General features: G+C 38.4%; 4 protein-coding genes across 7 annotated transcripts in view; 1 reads left to right on the top strand and 3 right to left on the bottom strand.

Moving 5' to 3' along the window:
* Positions 1-15760, bottom strand: part of sick (sickie) — a 274376-nt gene extending 258616 nt beyond the window's left edge. For both annotated transcript variants that reach the window (XM_089258234.1, XM_089258232.1), the window contains exon 1: positions 15249-15760. The gene's annotated coding sequence lies outside the window, so the exon portion shown is untranslated. The remainder of the gene's footprint in view (positions 1-15248) is intronic.
* On the bottom strand, positions 390-2688 carry LOC115564604 (zinc finger BED domain-containing protein 4-like). Its single transcript, XM_030389141.2, has 3 exons — positions 2560-2688; positions 694-2504; positions 390-636 (listed from the first exon to the last, which is right to left on the bottom strand). The coding sequence occupies exons 1-3, from the start codon at positions 2579-2581 to the stop codon at positions 427-429; spliced, it is 2043 nt and encodes a 680-aa protein (XP_030245001.1). The 5' UTR covers positions 2582-2688; the 3' UTR covers positions 390-426.
* Positions 15761-17170: 1410 nt separating the features above from the next.
* On the top strand, positions 17171-20447 carry fs(2)ltoPP43 (female sterile (2) ltoPP43). Of its 3 annotated transcripts, XM_030389142.2 has the most exons (4): positions 17171-17489; positions 17570-18018; positions 19808-19983; positions 20050-20447. In XM_030389142.2, the coding sequence occupies exons 1-4, from the start codon at positions 17301-17303 to the stop codon at positions 20304-20306; spliced, it is 1071 nt and encodes a 356-aa protein (XP_030245002.1). In that variant the 5' UTR covers positions 17171-17300; the 3' UTR covers positions 20307-20447. The 3 variants fall into 3 exon arrangements, with proteins under 3 accessions (XP_030245002.1, XP_017966263.1, XP_089113111.1); XM_018110774.3 differs by lacking the exons at positions 19808-19983; positions 20050-20447 and adding an exon at positions 18312-18771; XM_089256985.1 differs by lacking the exons at positions 19808-19983; positions 20050-20447 and having other exon boundaries at positions 17570-18771.
* A 496-nt stretch (positions 20448-20943) lies between these two features.
* On the bottom strand, positions 20944-21766 carry LOC108658222 (RNA-binding motif protein, X-linked 2). Its single transcript, XM_018110876.3, has one exon. The coding sequence runs from the start codon at positions 21688-21690 to the stop codon at positions 21139-21141; it is 552 nt and encodes a 183-aa protein (XP_017966365.1). The 5' UTR covers positions 21691-21766; the 3' UTR covers positions 20944-21138.
* Between the last annotated feature and the right edge of the window lie 70 nt (positions 21767-21836).

The following is a 21836-nucleotide window of genomic DNA, read 5'->3' on the forward strand; positions in this document are numbered from 1 at the left end:
TAAAGGAAGCTTAAAATTATTTTTTAGTCATTGAAGATTTCCACAGTAACCACATTCTTCCCTTTTGAAGTATCAACCTGTAAACTTTGGAGATACATACACGTCTTTGCGGCTTTTGTCAACTCGCGTAGCATTTCTTAGCAAACGGAAATATCACTTCTCGATTTACCACATACTTTCAATATTATAAATTTAGTCGAACCTTTATTGCTAAAATTTAACGTGAATTCAATAACGAGCAACGCTCAGTTCGTCCGCTGCAATGATTAAACCGAATGTGGCTTGAATGGTAGAGCGTCATCTATAAAATCTAAACTAAAATTGTTTTTAAGCTATGAAAATTTGTAACGTATACTATTCACTGTACTTTTATTGAATTTTTTTATGGTATTTATATATACTATGTTCATAAAATTACTTAATTTATTAATCGAGAGCTTTGTATTTTGACTTAATCCAAAGATTTTGATTCAAAAACAATAGAACATTTAAGTTTTCTTCTTTAGGCCTTGTTCTTCCGTCAGATGCAATTTGCTCCGCCTTTCTGAGAAGCCTCTCCGACTCTACAGACGTTGCGGGGATGCATAAATACTTAAAAAGCAAAGGTTTTAGAAATGGCAATTCCATCTGGGAAGCCTGCAATGAAATTTACTGTAAAGACTGATGTTTTGACCATTGATAGCAGATGTTTACCTTCATCCATAAAAATGGATCCGTTTTTTGGGGGACTAAGGGTGTCTCCAGATACTTCCTCTTTATAACAAATGCATCAGATTTTTCGTTTTCCTGTTTACTGATGACTGGTTGATTCAAGAAATCTAAAAGTGAATCCTCAGTTTTTCTATTCGATTCCCAATTTAAGTTAATGGGGGTATCTCTATTGGTGAAATTCGCCAACTCGTGTTGCAAAAATATTGTAGCTTTTTCAGCATTCGTATTTAACTGAAACCCATTTTTCTTGAAACGCGGATCTAATATTGTCGCCATTCTTGTCACTGTCCGTTGCTCATATGTAGACAAACGTTTTGTTATGGACTTTAATATAGTATATTTCATTCTTTCTCCTACCGAAGTTTGTAACTGCGATGAAAGATCTTGAACTTTGAGGAAAAGACCATATGCTACAGGGATTACTAATGACACATAATTTTCACCAGATATTTTGTCGCTTGCTTTCTGAAAAAGTGACAATATTATTTCTACGTCTTTTAATATATTGATTTCTTCTAAACTCAATGTCAGCGGTGCACTTGTTATGGGCAACAAAACTGCATTAATGGCTTCATGAGTTTCTAATATGCGCTCTATCATAAAGTGGAAGCTGTTCCATCTTGAAGGAGATTCTTCTAATAAAATAGAGGCCAAATTTTCTTGAACCTTTTTAAATTTGTTATTCGATATTGAACTTTGTTTAAAAAATTTTACTATCGTCTTACACTTTGCGAATAAAGCTTTTATTGCATCGTCTTCGAGTTTTAGCCCATCTTGTACCACCAAATTTAAGGTGTGAGCAAAGCATGGATGATTTTGTATCTTTAATATTTCACATGCCTCTAACATTGAGCTTGAATTTTTTGTGACAGCACAAACAGTTTTATCAAGGATGTTCCAAAAACTCAATATGTCTTGCAAGGTGTTTGCAATATTTTGAGCAGAGTGATCTGTAGAATCTATTAATTTTTGTCTTGCTAAACATACTGTTTTCGGGCTATAATCAAGAACGAAGTGGCCTGTGACGCTTAAGAAGCTAACGTTAGTACTTGAAGTCCACAAGTCGCACGTAATCGCAATATCCGGAACATTCTCCAAAATCACGGCCAGTTTAGCCGATGTTTCTTTAAACAAGTGGAGCATCAACACATCTCTTAAATGTGTGCTACTTGGAAGCTTGTATCTAGGATCTAATACATGAGTGTATTTTATAAAGCCTTCATTTTCAGCGATGGTATATGGCAGCATATCCTTGACAATCATCTCAGTTAAAGCTCTATCAATGCCCCTCTTTCGCTTTGATTTTGTGTCATATAATAAAGCTCTTTCAACACACGACTCCACTGAACTCATGGATCTACAGCTGCCGCTTGAAGACGCGATCTTGTCGTAGCCGTTGCCATTTTCGTCTTGGTTGTCGTTTTTGTCATTGTTGCTATCAGTTTTGACGTCGTTGTCGTCGGTATCATCGTTGTCGTCATTGTTGTCATTGGTGTCCTTGTTGTTACCGTTATTCACTGAAGCTTCTGCAGTGAGTGTGCTGCACTTAAGCACAGATACATTTGAGTGGAATCTTTTTAAATGGTCACGTATATTAGATGTATTTCCGCTCGTTTTATAAAGTTTACCGCAGCATAGACATCTAGCAAATAGTCTGTCATCAGACTTCTTAAAATATTTCCAAACCTCTGAGATCCTTTTTTTTTTCTTTGGTATTGGCTTTTCGACCGTAGAATTCTTATCAGAATCCGTGAAGCTGCTATCACAAGCCTGCGTCGAATTGAGACGTTTACCTTAAATTAAAGTCGGTTTGGTTAAAATACTTTCCGGTTGCGGTATGATTATTACCTTTTAGAAGAGATCTATCCATTGTTTCTGTTGTGTGAATTTAAAGAGTATTAATAATGCGAATAAATACAAAAATCTCCAATCTTGGCTCTCAGATACAGAAAAACGCAAAGGTGATGTGCAAGCGGTACTATTGGTGGCACCATCGAACATTTCAGCAGTGCTTTTAACTATCGATGGCACTATCGAAAGTAAAATAGTAAGAGGTGTCAGATTATCGATGGTGTAAGCAATCGATAGTAAAGCGGAAACAATCGGCAGTTGTTCAATTTATTTTTTATTTATTTCACTTGATCCACAAAAAGTGGAAAGTTTGTCTGATCAACCTACAAGGAAATTTAATACAGAAATCTAATGTCTGAATAAAAACTGGATTTTTATTCTACCTTAAACAGCTTGTTGAACATTCGTTTCACATTTGCTAATTTATTGACAACAGACCTTTTGAAATATTTTTAAGCCTTTACATATTTTCAGATGTGTTGCTGTTCTGAGTTCGCAATATATTTATTGTATTTTTAGCACTGATTTATGATTATACTTTTTCAAGGAACGTCTTAAGCAAAAAGCGCGCGCAAATGTATTATGGCGATATTCAAAACAAACTATCGATGTACTATCGGCCCAATTGACTTCTCGATAGTTAACAACATCGAGAGTGCCCTGCCATCGATAGAGACATCGATGGCTTTCAACCACTGCAGCCGAGAGTTGATTTTTCTTTCTCTCTCTCTCTCTCTCTCTCTCTCTCTGCTTTCTCAAATACATGTTTACGTATGTGTGTATGTAGGCACAAGTCGCACGATTGCGTGGAACTGTGACGTCACAACAACAGCGCAACCTACTGGGCTTTTTAACGGCGCACCAAAATTGAATTTGTTCGCTTTAAGATCCCATTTCTGGCCTTCGGAGCGGCTTTGCAATGCTCACGCAAAATGTTAGCCTTTGTACGACTATTTGTGGGAAGAATAGTGAAGAATATGATTTCGTGACGAGGATGCACACACACACACTTGGACTCCCTTGCTACACGTACGAGCATTTACATAAGTGTCTGTATGGGAAACTCATGTTGCGAATCCCAATTAAAGCTGGTCGATCTTGTAAAGGCCTTACACACACTTGCGTATGCAACATACGTAGATACATATGTATGTATTATGTGTGCGTGTATAGTTTTCCAGTTTGGTTTGAACATTTTTGCTTGCTTTTGCTAGAAGTTAAGGAAACAAACATTTTCGTCTTACTGTTTTTGCCAGCAAGTTTCTGGATATGTTTCAACCACATAGATCATAAAAAGGAAACTCTTATAAAACGCTCCGTTTTTACATCGTTTTTATCGTGTTGTTTAGTGTGGGCCAAATTAATGACGCATTTCATTGGCAGCTTTAATAAATTTCAGATGAGTTGCTGCCGCCACAGCCGTAACACTAATTAAGTACAACGATAAGAGGACCAAGAGCCGGAGCCACTTCTCCTGAAAACAACAGTAACACACTTTATGCCCTGCAGGCGGGTGGCAGCGGGAGTAGTCCAGGGAGGTCTTTCTGCTCGCCATATGCTAAAGTCCTACAATTTATGAGCACTCTATGTATGTATGCGTGTTCGTGTGGTTGTGTGGAATCTCTTGTAAATCTCAACTGGACTGGCCATAAATGAAATGGTCGAATAATTGAGTTAGTGCCGCACTTCGGGCCAATTCCAATTGACCCGCAGCGCTTAAAGTGCTGTTGGACTTATGCAAATGCAAGCCTACGTATGAAGGAGGATATCAATCGCATCGAATTGCAGTTGATTTAAGAGTCCTGCCACGCACTGTGGCAGCAGACAGACGTCTCATGGCACGCCATGCCACGCTATGTGCCATTTGCCATGTGGCAAGTGGCAGTCGACTTGCGGCGTCGGTGGTGGTGGCACAAAAAAGCCAACTGCAACTAAGCAGTCATAAATTATGCAGCGACATTGTCAAAGGACACCAAGAACCAGCCAAGCAGCTATCCAGCCAGCTATACTAACAACGGCAGCAAGCAACAAGGACATGCACTCCATGCATTGCCAAGCCATTGCTCCCAGCTGGCCCCACACGCCTCCTGCCGCTCTTCTTGCTATATTAACTCCAAATGGCTCAGCAGTTAATAGGAACAAGTGCAACGTCGGGATTGGGGCATATGCAACATGGTAGTTGCTGCAGCAGTTGCGAGTTATGACAAACTGCAACAGACAACAAAACTTGCAGCTACCATGGCAAATGCATAGGCAAAAACCATGCAAAGCATTACAAATAAAACTTTAATGGGAAGGGGAATATGCTTATGATGATGACATCTTGCCTAAGAATTCCTACTACTAATTAAATTTATATCGGCAAGGGAAGAGTCAGCCGGCCCCAAGAGAAAGAGTTTGTGTTCCACGTGTCCTTGCTTTTATAAGATAATAAAACTCATTAGCAGATCGGAGATCAGAGCTTCAGTTCAAAACAAAAAATCAATATTTTTTAACACATTCATTAAAATAATTTGAAGATTCCAAATGTAAAGAATATGTACATATGTATGTAAATACATATGTATGTGTGTAATATAACAATAACTATCGATTATTTTGGACAAACTATTCTGCATGTGACATTATTTATCAAAAATACTATATACACTCTAAGGCCTCATATACGTCCATCTGCCCTTTACAGAGATTTTACTAAGGTATATTAAATTGATATGTGCAATATACATATCTCTATATTTAGAGGTAATCGAACCATGTTTATAATGATTTTCATTTATATGATAATATTCGTTAACATATTAATAATTGGAAGGCATTCAAATTTATAAACTTGTAATCCACTACAAAGGGATTGATGCCAATGGCATTACTTTAAACGATTCGAAGCTAATCCGCTTATATTTCACGTGGCATATTCGTTGAATCTAATCGGATTAAATCAAACAATTTAAATTAAAGACTCTTAATGGCTTTAAAGTGCTCACACATACGCATAAATCTATATTTGTATATGTATATACGTACATATCTGAAAGTTGAAAGATCTAATTCGAGTGCTTCTTGTGGCCCATTGTACTTGTAAGTCCTTTAACTGATTATAGTAAATGTTTCTATTCCATTTCTTGGCAGCAAAAACTTTGTCTAGAGAGGCAGCTCCGGGAAAAACTGTGCAACAGACTTTCGTACCAGAAAGTTTTGTTGAAGTAGAAAACACAACAGGTTAAGGGCAAACCCAGCTGCCGACTCGAAGCTAATTGCAACTACAGCAACGACAACAATAACTTTAAACAGCTCCATAGTTATGACAATTTCGAGACTGAAGCTGTGTCTCAGCTTCCAGGACATCGTTCGGGGACATTAGCTTGGCTCATTGTTCATGAAGACAACAGATGGGAAACTTAATGGAGTTTACTTTTACTATGTAGCAATTTAATTAGTTCAAATGAAGTTTCTCGTCTCGACAGCAACAGCAACAGCAACTGGCGAAAAATGAAAACATTTGACAAAGTTCAAAACATTTGTTGGCCAAAAAGTTTTTGCCGAATTCTAGCAGAGAGAAAAGAAGTCAGAAATCAATATACATATAAGACAGAGCTAAACCACATTTCGAAAGAGAAATCCGCTAGAAAAAAGAAATGTATAAACCACATTTCGAAAGAGAAATCCGCTAGAAAAAAGAAATGTATATAAAAAAGAAAAAGGAGAAATACCAACACAACTGTAACCGAAACATAAACAACAAACAAAAAAGCGAAAGGCGAGCGGAACAACAATAAAAATTTATTGTTATCCTCAAAAACAAGCGAAACAATCAGCAATAAAAACGGAAAAGCTGAGAGGTTTTCCAAGTGCCGAATACTTAATACTCTTGAAAAGAAATATATTTTGATACAAATATAATTTAATTGCCTGAATAAAAAACGAAGTAAATTCTATTCGATTGCATTGTACAACATGCTGATAGCGTGCTTAAAGTGAGTTACTTGAGTTGATCTACTGATTGACTTCATTAATAATTGACTGACTCAATAACTGAATGGTTATTTCCCAGGCTACGGAAATATCAACTGAATCAAAAGCAAGGCTGAACAATATTCCAATATTCAAGTTTCATGCTTCTATATTGTATATGACACCGTGTATATAGATAATACATTCTAACTTTTCCATTGTTCCAAGTTCTTCGAAAAGTTGAAGTACTCTCTGTTCATAAAAGCAGACACACACAGTTGCCAAGAAAAACTTGAAGAAAAATCAGCAGATATCAGCAGCGGCTGCAGAAGATGCTATAACGGCGTATGTTAAGTAATTTAGGCCTCGAATATTTTGCGGCCGCAAAATGCGTGCAAATACTTCTTGAACGGCGCTCGAGCCTAAGTCTCGTCAGGACTTAGCGCGGCTGTTAGGTGTATTAAGCGGCTGATGGGGGAGAGTGGGGGCGCGAGTGAAGCAAGGCTGTGTTTAAACCTGGCCGAAATCGAACCCCGCCATCTGCGATTTTCAATTGGAGTTGGCGAAATACAGCCAAGAGCACAGCACACCCCAAAAAGAACAAAAATGCGATTCGAGCAACTCGAAAGGAAAACACTTGAACATTGAAGTGGAAGCGATACAAGAGCTGGCCATGTTACCCACTTGTTTACGCTTGTAGTTTTTTGATTGAATTTTCGGCTACGTCGATGCAGAGGGGAGAGGAGCGACGGGCGCCAGCTTTAGAAGCAACAATTTTCCACACACATAGACAGTTGGAAATTATGGGCACGTTGCAGACAGTGCTGCAGCAAATCTAATAAAAAATTAACCAAGCTACAGACACAACAACACAAAACGTGTACATATAGCTGGCCACTTGCAACAGCCGCTAGCTGACAGGCTACCTGGACCAGCGTGGACGACACCAAGTGGAGGACACCCCAATCGCCACATGAATTGCTATGCACAGAAGGCTAAAATCGAAAAAGCGCGCAAAATGCAGGCCAAATGGGGTTACCAAACAGCGCCAGCCACTCCCGAGGGACAGCAGAATGAGTGGCACAGTGGCACTGAGAAGACGAATACATACCGCTATATAAATCATTGAGTCTAATTAGAATCGGGCGCGGAAATCAATACTTATTTAGTTAGTAATTAGTAAGTAATCCACATTTATATTAAATTGATTAAATCATTTATATACAAACACGTACTGTAGTAGAGTTACACTTAATTTATAACATACATATATTTTTTCTAAATAAACTAAGTGGAATGTTGTATATATCGTTCCAAGCTGAAAACCAATTAAATGTATGTCTGTGGAGAATGTGAGTAACGTGAGTAACCTATGTGACTCGTCGTCAGAACAAAGAGATATAGGAAATAAATTCTAAGTTTAACAGCGAAATGTTGCATAAAATGGAACGCATAAATAATAATGAGAGTCATCTTTTAATTATTTATCAGGAAAAGGATTTCTCTACCAAGGCATCTAATTGTATTATTATTGGTCATCTGTTCGTCTTCAATATCTCTATGATTTTCCTTTTAATGTATATTAGATTTTCTTGTTACAGTAGAGTGATGAAACTATCTATCCCAGATAACTTCTAGGAGTTATGATAATAGATATATAGTTAATATTTGGTATTTAATGTATTTATAACTATAGCTACAACTAGATCACATCAAATAAATACATTTTTTAAATTGTTATTAAATGTTTAGCAATAAATTCTACAGCATATATTACATAAAGCACTCTATTTTTTGCAACATTGATATAATTTTTTTGTATCACCACTGTGCGCTAGGCATGTTAAAGGGCGGGCTAACGGGTCGCTTCAAATGACAGCAACTGAAATTGAAGTTGGCAAGCGTTTTGTCGAGGGTTGATTTTAAAATGCAAACACCCAAACCCAGACACTGCCACAGGACACAGAACGTAGCTAGTCGGGCGGGTGGAGGTCGTTACAGTTGGCGTGGCTCCTGGGCCTTTGGCACATAGCGTTACACGCAGCACGTGTCCTGATACGCCGTTGTCCTCGATTCCCTGTCAATGCCTCGGCCCAAGTTCAACTTATGTTTATCATTTCTCGTTCTAAACGATAACCAAAACAAAGCGCGTTTATCTCAATGCGGCTAAATCAAGCCGAAAACAAGCCAAGTCCTTTGCGTGTCAGCAAATCAAGCGAGCCCTTTCGAAAGTCAAGCAGGCACAGCCAGCGCCGGCTAAACAATACAATAGCGGAAATAATTTTATGCGACTTTTCGGGCGTATTTGCATCAGCAAACAGCCATAAAGACGTCTGCTAAAGAGCTTTCCACTTGCCTGCTTAGTGGCCTCAATAAAAGACATTACGAGTGCTAATGAGCAGGCGGCTCTAAAGGACATTCCTTTTATTTTTTTCGTATTTTCGAATAGACCAGAGAAGTGGAGAGGCTAAATCGTAACAAGCATTACACTTGAAGCCGAAGTGGAGGAAAGAGTTGGGCCAAATATTTCCATACAAATAAATTAAAGTCTTAACAACTAGATAATTATCTTTTGATGGCATTGTTGTAGATGCCGGGGAGATAATTTTCATAAGTTTCATACAGCTTAAAGTTCAATTATTTATGATTGTTTACTTGCTTATTTCTTTATTAGACTGGGAACACTAAACAAATAAGTAGAGAATACGTCTGAACAAATTATGTAGATATTATTCTTGATGACCCAATTTTAAGCAAGATTCACAATGAATTTTCGGACTCCTTAATACGTTAAATGGTCTAACCAATAATGGATAAATCCATAAATAGCAGTAATATGTATAATTCTTATAGATAACAACCATATCCTTTTGGAAATCTCTTTTTTCTCAGAGTATATTCCCTTTAACTTGATTTTTCTCTCATCTGGCATTAAATAGTCGGACAACTTCCCCATTTCAAATTTCAACTGATTTTATTAAAATATTGTATAATGAGTTCATGATAAAAGAGCTCTGACATGCATTCTCGAACAACTTCTGTTTCTCTTCCATACAATGCAACAATCCAAATGTCTAGCAAATATCGTCGCATGAAGGATATAGCATCTCTCAGTAGACACATATTCATCTCTTAATAGACATTCATCGCCGAGCTACATACATACACACCTCTGTCTATGCCTGAACAGATAAATGACACTCTGTGATTTTCTTATCTCATCTATATGCCCTCCTCAATTAGCAAGAATAATGTTCTCCTTTGCTGAGCAGCATATGACAAATGTTTTTTTTTTTTTTTTTGGCTTCATTCTTGTTGCAGCTGTCCTAAATGCCTGGCCAAATGCACATGACAATTTCTGTGTATTTTTCACGTATAGAGCGCTTAGGTGTGCGCTCAATTATGTATTAGAGTCAATGGCTGGGCAGAGAGAAAGGGCAGAGCGTGTTGGATGTGTATCCTGGACCAACACGTCAATTACAAAAGCAAATAGAGCACGCACACGCACACGCACACATACACACTCACAGGGACATTCCAATATTGAAAAAAGGCGTTGCACCCCTCGCACAAATCACATTAAATTTGCTCTCGTGCTCATTAGGGAAGAGCTGCTGGTCGCATTTCCACTTTCACTCTGCTTTATGCCGGCCAACCCCCGGTCGATGTCGATGCAGAGTGCAGAATGCGAGGAACCACCCCCGCGGCTGCCAGCCCCATCGTTATAGCCAGTCTAATATCATTTTGCAATTTGCACTTGGCAAATAGAAGGAGTGCGATGCTGCGGCAGATAAAAACGTTTCTCTTCGTTTTTCTTTGTTCTAGCCCTGGTTCGAGCTTCAAGCGCTTACGTCTCAATAGCCAGGACCAGCCAAGGGCAACAGCAGCCGGGCCGAAGGTTCGTCGCCCACACATTGTTAAATAAATTATCGCCTACATTGGAAGCCATCGATAAATCGTACGTTTCTGCAGTCGTATACCCCGTGGAGCAGGCCAATCGGGGAGTCTGATAAAGTGCATATCTCTAAAATTGCCAAAAACAAATTAATTATGACGGCTCCGAAATTCGAAATCTTTTCTATGCATTTTGATCTTCAGAAAAGGTGGGCACAAAAGTGGGCAACAGTACTTAATCTAGATTTCCATTTAAGGGATAGAACAAATGGGCCTAGATGTAGATTACATATATGGAAATGATATATGTATATCTTACGAAGTAAAACGGTTTCATTTTCCATTACTTGAATTCAGCATAAAATGAATTCAAATAAACTTTTATTTAATATTTTACACTTTAAAAACCTTTTCACTTTCACATCTGAAACTTGATTTGAATTGAGAAGTGGGACTTATATATGAATAAATAACATACAGATAATAAATTATTTAAAAATAATTTCATTAGGTATGAATACATCTAAATGTATGAATACAAAAATCGAAACTTGAAGGTTTAATGATTTCTTTCGAAATGTCTGTTTGTATATTCTTGAGTAAATACCTATGTCAATTACAGGGTATCTTTGAGCATACTTCAGCGAGCTTGTTGTGGCTGAATGGCTTAAGGCTAGAGCTCAACCCTTGGCTCCCGGCAGGCACTTGCTCTTGTGGCTTGATTGACATGCTCCACGATGGCATCCCGTGCCATTTCCCTTTCAACTGGCACTGCGATTTGGCAGTGGTTCGGTGACAAGAACAGCTGATTGCGTGTGCATCTGCCGTGTGGCATGATTTATGTTCACAATTGAATTTCTTGACTTTTTGCTCGACACGTGTATGTGTCCGTCGCCAAGGAGCTGGAATTCGAGTAAATTAGCTCATTTGCCGCTACACTTGGCTCACGTGCTTGCCGAGAGGTCATTGACATGGACCCAAAGGGCAGCAGCAGCTGTTTGCATTTGCACAACATTTTGCTCAAGTTCTTCTGCAAGTTTTTCCTGGAGTCTGGCTTGGCTCTCTTATCAATAGTTGGCCAGTTGCTTGGGTAGCTCGTGTCACGTACTCTGCAGCTGATTGCCTCAAATTGTTTTCGGCCATTTTTTCTGCACATTTGGCTAGGCGTTAACCCTCGACAAATGCCGTTAGGGTTGCTATTTAACAGCGAATTAATATGAGTGTCAGCCTCACTGACAGTCGAGCATTTAGTCAAGCTATTTGACAGTCAGTCTGTCATTCTGCCAGTCATTCCCATTTATTGAGCAACTGCTGGCACTTCAGCTTTAAGTCGCTTCCTTAAAAAAGAAACTTTTCCTTTTCTTCACATGTGCCTCCGACTGGACTTCTGGCAGTTGCCTAGCAGTTTATCTCCTTGTTGACAGTCGCCCAAAGGGAATTAGTTATCAAAAGACGCATAAATCCATTGCAGCAAAACGCTTTGCTGAACTCAACTCAACTCAACTCCGCACAGCTCGATTCTCGCTGTCTGTGTCTTATTTTCTCTCGTTTTACACTTTCGCTTAAATAAAATATGAGCCCAATTGAGGACTTAAGAGTAGTTAAGTGTGGAGCACTTTAAACTTTAAGATAAGAACGTTCAGATTGTTAAGATGTCAATATTTAATGGTGAGGTGATTAATGGGTCGCCTGTCTCCTGCTAATATTTGGAGTTAGGAGATTTGGAACACAAATAGACAGCAGGTCGATATGTTCAGATATTAGCTATTGGTCTTGAATCGCTAGTAAAACAGAGATAAATCTGGAGATTTTACTCTTAGAGAAATTACTCATTTATAAACAAAAGGAACATAGTGATATGATATGTTTGAGCAACGAATTTATTTCATTCTCAGCCAATACAGCAAAATTTAATGAGCAGACCGAAATAGGGTATGGAATAAGAAAACTAATATAATTAAATTTAATATGTATACAAATAACATATGTTTATGTTAGCTTTAAATAATTAAACTACCTTTTAATACTCCAGCGATAACAAATCATATGCTAATAATGTATGCACGTGTCACGCAAAAATAGTCAAGATCCTTCCCAAAAAGTTTATCATCCAGCAGCATTTACTGCGAAAATTAAAATGAAAAACAAAGACTGTCAGAAAGTAATAATAATAATAATAATAACCTAGAATATCTGGCCAACGTGTTGCAGATATGTATGTATGTGAAAGGAAGCACTTAAATGCTCCCAGAGAAGACCAAATCTCTTTACTTTACTTAAGAACGCAAGGATATTTATGTCAGATATTTTTAAATCAGACTGGGCACCAAATACATAAAGTGGGAAAATTGTGCCAGGTACTTAACCACCAAAGTAGTCAAAAGACTATTTAAGGACTCAATCATCATTACCTTTAACTTACTAACTAGTGATCTAATACTTGAGTATAAAAGGTTAATTTTAAAATGAGTGAAATAAATAAAATAATCATATTAAATATATCTTAATAATTGGAAAACAATATAATCATTTAAATAATATGAATTTTGTGACTAGCCATAATACATAAGGATATCCCTTTAGTCTCCCCTCCATTGTTCAGGTCATGACTCTTGTTCTCTGTCATTACTCAAACTCATAACGACGATGATAAAGATGACTATGAGGTTGATGAATTAGTTATTGAGCTGACCAACACACAATAAACTGACCGAGCGACAACTTGTCTCGAACAAAATGCATTATAATGATTTATGAACATGAGAGGGCACAAAGCAGGTACAAGTTGAAGCAAACAAGCAGCTACCCTTAGACAAATTAACAAGGATATATGATGCTGCTGCCAAAAACCTATCGGTTAAGTAGCCAAACGCCCCCGTCACAAAAACAAAGGCTGTCAAAGCCACAAAGAGACACTCGACCCGGGTAGAAGGCCTGAGGTGTTTCTGTCAAGTTTAAACAAAAATTAAAGCATCCCCAGCCTTAGCCTCAGCCTCAGCGCCAGCTCCAGCCCCTTTGCACACACACACACACGCACCCTTAAACTTTGAGCTAATCAAAAATGTTTCAAAGTATAGCTGCAGAACGAAAGAATTACTATAGAAAGGTAGTGAGCGATGCCGTCATTTAGATACTCTATAAGCGAAACTTAAACCTCGTTCGTAAGAAGTTTTTTTTTAATTATTGGAACCATTAAAGAAATCGTAGCTAAAACGGTAAAAAGATTTGGTGAAATTCAACTTTTAATAAAATACATTTCGAGCAAACATTTAAAAAACACTTTGATTTGATGTAGGTATTAATAAATTTCATATTTAAGAATTTTTGAGAATAGCCAGATGGCTCGAGTTGCAGTGAGCTCAAACCATGTATGTATGTATGTAGAAATGAACTAACTTTGTAATCAAATTTACCATGTTGTTGCTTAACATTCTACTTAACAGCTTGAAATAACATAACAAGCTGTGTGACAAAGTGTTGATTGCTTCATAGGGCAACTTCTCATGCTAAAAAAGAAACCCAACTTGTCTAAGTGGAAAGCGCAAAAGTTTCTCAAGATGATTTTTTTTGCTACCACCAAAATAAAGAAAAAAATGTTAGGGACACAGCGGTTGCGTGTGGCATATCCTTGTAGAAGCTGCTGCTGCCGCTGCTTTAGTTGTTGTTGCCGCAGCAACATTGTTTGTGTGATTAGCATTTTATCAGCAGCTTCTGTGCCCATCATGAGACAACAGCGTGAACCAGAATATTTATGTTAATCTTTCGAGCTTAGCGGCTGCTGCTGTGAAAACAGCTGACGTCGTTGCAACAACTTCCATCTGCCCCAGTCATAACTGGTGCGCGAAAGTCATGTGAGAGGCTGTAATCAAACAAACGGCCGCAAAAAGGACCTGCGCGTATGGGGCGCTTTTTATGTGGCAGGCCCATTAATTTATTGCCACAACGGCTGAGAGACACCTCACAACAAAAGGCGACATTATTATTTCATTATTATGCCAAGCGCATCCAGTTCAAATCCTCCACGCACGCACACACACACACACACACACGCGCACACACGCACTCACTTGTAAGCTTTACAGACGCGTCTCATATTACGCATTGGGGGCAGGCGCAATGATTCATGCGCTGGCAAATTTTTAGATGCCCCGCCACTGATCATAAGCCAAGGAAGAGTGCACTACTGGGAAGGTGCCCGACGAGCAGATGCCCTGTAGTAAAAACCCTGCGAGTATATCAAAAAATCTTAGCACTCATCAAGTTTCATATTTACTATACAGTAGAATCCGGTTAAAAATACTCCGCTAATAGCGTAGTACGGTTAAATTGTACAAAAATTCGGGCTCCCAAACAAACTTTTATGACCAACCTTATATGGTTATAGCGTCTTCCGGGTATAACGGTCGCTTGAGCGCCGTTAAAACCCGATTCTAAAGGGTATTAAGCTCGATTTATTTGAAAGCTCTGATCAAAATCATAAACACTATAAAATTATTGAAATTAAATTTCTCATATATATACACCCCATTCCACCCCTCATTCCTACAGGATATAAATATATTTACTGGGTATACAAACATCTTTTTTATAATATTTAATGCTGACTAAAAGAGGACAACGAACGGGATTTTTCGCATACCTACAGGGTATACCAAAAAAAGTGTGCCCAAACATATGTTTTTTTTACGGCGTGGCATCTCCCTTGTAGAGCATATTTGCTCGTAAATATTTTTATAGTCTGTGGGCCGTTGTGCATGCGGGATTAGTTCGAATTCAATTTACTTTTGAGATGCTGCCCAGGTGAGTAACAGCTAAAGGGGTGGGGAGTTGACACTCACCTGTCGCAAAGGGCTGCAGCTAATCCCGTTGTGTGTAAACCATTTAACGACAATTAAAACATAATTGCGGCAAGCGTTGATAGCAATCAAACGGTAAATCATTTGGGTGCAAATTGCAGCACATACACAGATACACACACACACACACTCAGATTAACACAATACACCGGCAGCCAAATTGCGCGCGCGAATGCGAGACAATGTGAAAAGCGACAAACACATACACGAACAGGCACAAGCACATACACAAATGCAGGAAGCCAATTCACTCACAGGGTGATGCTGGCGGGCTTTAAAATTTTTTTAAGCACAATTTAATTTATGGCACTTGAGAGAGAGGGACAGAGAGATAGCGAGAGACCCAGCGATACTAACAGCTTTGGCACATTCAAATATTTGCTTGCTGTTGCTCCTGCCGGCGCACGTAAATGCTAACGGTAAATTTTGCAATATGCCAACGCTCACACCCGAAACATAAACACAACTGAACCCCGGCGCGTACACAAACCGACTAATTCACATTCCCTTTTTCGTTGTATGCCTTGCATACTTTTTGGGAGCACAATGTTAGCGAGAGAGCGTGCCTCTGTTAACTAACAGTCGAAGTTAACCGTTGCTCACTAAACTAAGATGTTCCGGCTTACAGCAACAATTTGATTTCATTTTGTGGCGTTAATCATATTAAAAATGTTTTTAAAAATTTTTAAACAAGTACTTTTATTTTTAGCAAATATAGTTTAAACGTTGAAAGATCATCGAATATTTCGTCATTTTTATACCCTGAACCCATTGAAAATGGGAAATCAGGGTATAATGGTTTTGTGTAAAAGTATGTAACGGGCAGAAGGAATCATCGCAGACCCCATAAAGTATATTTATTCTTGATCAGGACGACAAGCTGAGTCGATAAAGCCCCGTCCGTCTGTCCGTCCGTCCGTCTGTATGAGTGCGTCGATCTCAGAAGATACAAAATCTAGAGAGCTGAAATTTTGTGTGCATACTCATGCATACCATACGCAGTACGAGTTTGCTTCATTTGTTCGATAAAGAATCGTACAACTTTTTTATCGAGAATAATCGAATAATTGATTTTGTATTTCAGCCTCATTTGAACACTATTAGACCTGGAAACTTCAGATTTACTGTGTATATACATATGATTAATACAAACATTTTGTAATTTACAGATTTTGGATACGCCCCCTTCGCCCCTAATTTGTAAAAAACGCATTTCAAATACTAGAGACTTGTGCTTTGGAACGATCATACATTTGAACATTATGATTGTGTTCTAGAAATTTCATTATAAAATGGATTAATCAAAAAATTAATTCTCATAATATTGCCAACACTGCAGCGCAGCCCAAGCGCAGCCCAAGCGCAGTCGCTGCTTACTGCTGTTACTGCGCAGTTAGCAGAGCGCGTTTTTATACGTGCGTGCAGATGCATGTGTATGAATGAATATGTGCATAAAAGAAGTACAGAATGATTAGAATATCTGATTGGAGGGCTCAGGGTATCTCCTAGTCGAGCAGCCACATTAGAGCCTTCTTACTTGTTTTTTCATCTAAGTTTTCGAATATTTTAAATTTTATTAACTGCATCATAAAGTTAGAAATATATATACGCTCGATAAGACCTTATTACCAATTTAAGTAGCTCCCAAAAAAAAATTTTTTTATATTAAATGAATCTCTTTTTTATAGTTTTACGATATGTATACATGGCCAATAACGCATATGATTTAGTTATTGGTCATATTTTATAATTGTTTTTTTTTTTTCTACACAAATTTTCTCTTTGAGATTCAAATTGTGTAACAGGAACTTATCGATATGTTTTTAGCATTTAAATACCAAAACTATTTAATACCACTGTTTGTTCAGTGTTAATACTCTCAGTGTGGTATTTTGAACATTTCAACTTTCAGTATTTTAGTGCTTGCTATTTACGACCCCGATTTTATCAGCACATTTTTAGTTGTGTCGCAAGCGTCATAAATATATATTTGTTTAAAAATTTCGAGAAAGTAAACAATTCGAATCATTGAATATGCCCGCTGTGGTGCGCATTAAGCGCCGCATTGACGAAGAGCCTCATTCGGCATTCCTATTAAATGGCAAACGGCGTCGTCTGCTCAATGATGAGCACGCGCCCGCTGCGTCGGCGGAGCCAATTGCCGAAAACAAAGAGGCACAAAATCAAGTACTTTTAAAGTTTGCCGGCACGCTGGAAAGGCAGGTGAGCGGGTGGGCAGAGCATGTGCACAACAGGCGTGAGAGCTGGACCAGGCATAGATCATTGAAATCTCTTTGTTTTAGGACGACTGCGCCACCAGGCAATTTGCTGCAGCTCGTATGAACAAAACCATTGCCAAGGAGCTAGTGAGTCAGACTAGTGATCCAGCCAAAGCCAGCACGCTGCGTCGAGATAAACAGCGGCAGGAGCAACAGCAATTGACCAGGGAGCGACGATATCGAGTGGTCAATTGCCTGCGCACTACTTTGAACGACGTAGAGGAGGAGCAGGAGGAGGAGAATGGAGGAACAGCAGCCGGTTGCAGCAACAGCAACCAGGTTCAAAGCAAGACTGACAGCAGGCAGATAACAATTGTGGATATCGAGTCCCAGCAGAGGGAACAGGAACCGCATCTTCCTCTGCTGGACCAGCAGCCCGTTGACTCGGATGTGGGCTATGTGTACGATTTATATGTGCCGGAGAATGAGCTACAGGCTCAATATGTTGATATGTTCGATGACAACTACTTAAGGTTCGTCCTAAACACAAATGAAGAACAACAATTGTTGCAACTTACAAATTTCTTTATGTAAACCACACAAACCACATTATCTTTTGGCTAGTCGTCAATCAATTGAATCTATCTATAACAATATATACACACACCCACACACACGCATACGCACACATGCATATAAATAGATATATCTATACCTTAATGTTGTCCTACCTTGTCCCTTGTTTACTTGTAATCATCCGAAATCAGATTGTAAATCTTTCAATAATTTATTTGTTATTGTTAATTCGTCTGATTCTCTATATAAGGTTGTATTATCCGTTTAATTACTACAACAACTGCTACTGGTAACACAGCAACAGCAACAGCACCAAGACCATCACTGCTGATGCACCGGATCGATGTGCCACGCCCAGCAGTCCAAACGCCCCCACTTCGCACCCACACAAACGCAATCAAAATCAATCAATCTAAACGTCGCACGGCATGCAGCTCTTCCTTCAGAAAAGCAACAATATCAACTTAATTAGCTTTTAGTTTCTTTCTTTTGCTTTTTGCACCTCACAAACACAAACACACATACACATACATATACTTTGTGTATATTTTGTTCATTCAGTCCCAATTTGTTGCCAGTTGCCTGTTTTTAAGTTTCTTATTAGGTTTCAATGTAAGTCATTCCACAAATCGTGTGCTAAAGTCTAATTAAGTGCTTAGTTTTAGTTTAGCGCGAAAATCAAATAAAATATATATGTTAATGCCAATTTATAGCAGTCGTTGCCCGGCTTTGTGCGGCACACGTGTTTTTCTTCAATACAAGCTTTTGACAGCTTTTCAAGGGCTCATTAATCTGAATAAGCTTTGCAGTCTTAATTATTTCGAGGTTCTGTCGATGGAAATACTTTCAAGTGTCTAATGGACTACAATAGATTCCAATTTTACTGTATGATATTTTCCCTTTTGCCCTATTGAGGGTAGCTCTCTCCTTCAGTTATTCTCCAGTATTCCTCTAGATCTTATACTATCCGTTGTGTGTCGATCGTCGTATATTCGGCTAGCTACTAATAAGTCAATCAGTCAATCGTACGATTTGTGGGTTTATTCATCAGTCAGTCGTTTTATGCGTCAATCACTTAGTTCACCATTTAATTAACCCGCCATCATCAACTCAAATGAAACAATCAATTGATTCATTATTCAAATAATCTTAGTCCCCCATCATCTCTCATCAATCAAATCATCACAGTCAGTCCATCAAATATCAAAATATGAAAGGGGCAGTCCTGTAACCATTAATCATTAATGAATTCATCTGAATACAATCATCTGTATAATAATCCAATTATTAATATAAATGTCTAATCATTTGACTCTATAGAATAAGCTAGGCACGAATGCTACTCTTAATAAATGTATATATGACAAAATTCATTTGAAAAGTTTTATCTTTCAATCCACTAGTATCAGTATCCTAAGTATCTTAATTGACTGAATGAAAATTAACCGAATAATACAATTCAAATTACTCAGTTAATTAAAATTTGTTTAGTTTTCGAGTTAGAGCTAACTAGCTAATTTAATCGATATCATTTAGTTAATTTCAACTAAAACTGACTAATTTAACTTAACTGAATAATTAAAATTAACTGAATAATAGAATTGCTGTGATTCAGTTAAATTAAATAATTGAATAATTGAATTGGTGTTATTCAGTTAATCCCTGATTTTATTTCCGTTAAAGCCATCAGTCAATCATTCAGTCAATATTTAAATCACAATGGAACGCTCTCCTTTTCCTTTTCAGTCTTCGGCCCGTTAACGAGGTTTTCTACGAGGATTGCTACAACGATGATGAGGACTACGACTCGGAGGACTCGAACCAGGAGAACTACTATACGAACGACTATCCGGATGATGATGATGCCGGCGCAATGGGCTCCGACGAAGAGCTGTGCCAACAAATGAATCGGTTTATGTTCGGTAAAGATCATATGCCAAACTAAATATGTTTCCCCATAAAGTTAACCTAAACTTTTTCACTTGCAGATGATGATGATGATGAATTCGCCAGTGGCTCGAGCGATGCGGAGGACCACAATGAGTATTATGATCCCTATGTTCATACCATAGACACGGAATCAGCGAGCTTCGTGGATGACGTCGACTTCTTTAATGCAGAGCGTGGGAGCGCCTACGAGCGCTATAAACGTAGAATCCTGCGGGAGGCCGAAGGGCTTGCATCCTCCTCGGAAGACTCGGATGCCGATGAAGCGGATGCCTACTATGAGACCGCAAGCGAATAGGACGCGGAAAGCGATTGAGCACCATCTTTATAAATAAGATAAGATATAATAAGATTTCTTTTAAAAGTGAAACTTTTTAAAAATATTCGAATGGATGTATTTCAATCAATTTAGATGAGCTCTTCAAAGCAAATATACATATACATATATATTCAATTAATATGTGCTATGTCGAGTTTCTGTATATTCCTCAACGCTGCTTCCTTTGAGTCGTGCTTGCGAGGCTTGACAAAACATTGCCCATCTGCTTTAAATATACAAATCTCTGCGGCTAACGGTAGTTTTAGACGTTTGCACACCCATCAACTGAAGTTTGTCAATTGTCGATTAATCGCATGCTCGATACACGCTTCTTGTGGAATGTTTCCATGTGGGGGCAAATTGTGTTCTCTTATCCACAAGGACAAACAAATCAAAAGAAGCAAATTTAGTCAGGAATTTTATCCTCAACGATGATAGCAACATCAGTCGTCTCCAATATGGAGTCACGACGTCATTCCATTCAAGTCGCTAATCATTTCTTAAAAAATATGCTGTTCTCGTTGGCTTGGTGATATATTTGAGTATTCATTCACCTATGGGTTTTTGGAACTGATGTCCATAAAGCGATCTGAAGAACATAAGCGTGCGCTAGGAGTTAAGTTAAGTTTCCTTTATTCCAATATAATCTGCACTAAAAGTATCTTTAAGCCTAGACTTGAGTTTTATAATCTATAGAATCTATTAATCTGACTTTATGGATGACTAATTTATAAATATAAAAAATGTGAACATATATTCTCTTTAAGGCATTACCTATTTTGGCCGCTACTATATGTCCTACATTCTAAATCTATTCGGAACTTTTCCTGCGCTTTTTATGCTTTTTCTCCTTGGAACTCTTGTTGCGTTTCTGCTTCTCCTGCTTTATAGCCTCAGATAACTTTAACTCAGGCTGTGGCTCTCTGGCTGCAGGATTAGGCTTAATCACAGGCTTCGGCGCGCATCCTTCCATATAAAGTCGCAGCGTTTCTTCGTCTAGTTTCTCATTATCTTTGGGTGGTTTATAGTCTGCCACATGATCAACTCGCAGCGTGCGATCGATAATTTTGATGCCATTCAGATTATCCACGGCGAGCACTGTGGAGCGTTGATCCTCGTAGCACAAGAAACAGAATCCTTTTGATTTTCCCGTTTTGCTGTCGCGAACCAAATTTATGTTCACAACTTCCCCATATTGGGAGAACACGCAGATGATGTCGCCCTCTGAAAGGGTGTATGGAAACCCAGCGATAAATATCCAAGCGGAGTCCCGGTACATGTCATGCCAGCTCTTGCCACTAGGGTTTTTAAGCTCCTGCTCGCTTAATTTGAGTACATTTCGCATATTTGTTAGCGGATTCATTTTAATATTTACAACTGAAGTAACACAGAAACAGTGTGCCCGTAGGAGGAGATGTTGGTAAAAATATACTACTATCGCACATTATACTATCGATGACTTAATCGAGTTTGTTGTGCAACACTATACGAACGAGTAGGTATCGTTTA

Source organism: Drosophila navojoa, chromosome 3 (assembly GCF_054131105.1).
Source record: "Drosophila navojoa isolate 15081-1374.11 chromosome 3, UAZ_NAV_1.0, whole genome shotgun sequence".
In the NCBI taxonomy this organism is placed as follows: domain Eukaryota; kingdom Metazoa; phylum Arthropoda; class Insecta; order Diptera; family Drosophilidae; genus Drosophila; species Drosophila navojoa.

What these genes read in the sequence shown, in the direction of transcription:
- LOC115564604 (XM_030389141.2), bottom strand. Translation starts at nt 2,581, where the DNA reads ATGGATAGATCTCTTCTAAAAG. An exon ending in GGATAGATCTCTTCTAAAAG is followed by an intron (nt 2,505 to 2,559) that starts GTAATAATCATA and finishes CTTTAATTTAAG; the next exon opens with GTAAACGTCTCAATTCGACG. An exon ending in ATCCATTTTTATGGATGAAG is followed by an intron (nt 637 to 693) that starts GTAAACATCTGC and finishes ATTTCATTGCAG; the next exon opens with GCTTCCCAGATGGAATTGCC.
- LOC108658222 (XM_018110876.3), bottom strand. Translation starts at nt 21,690, where the DNA reads ATGAATCCGCTAACAAATATGCGAAATGTACTCAAATTAAGCGAGCAG.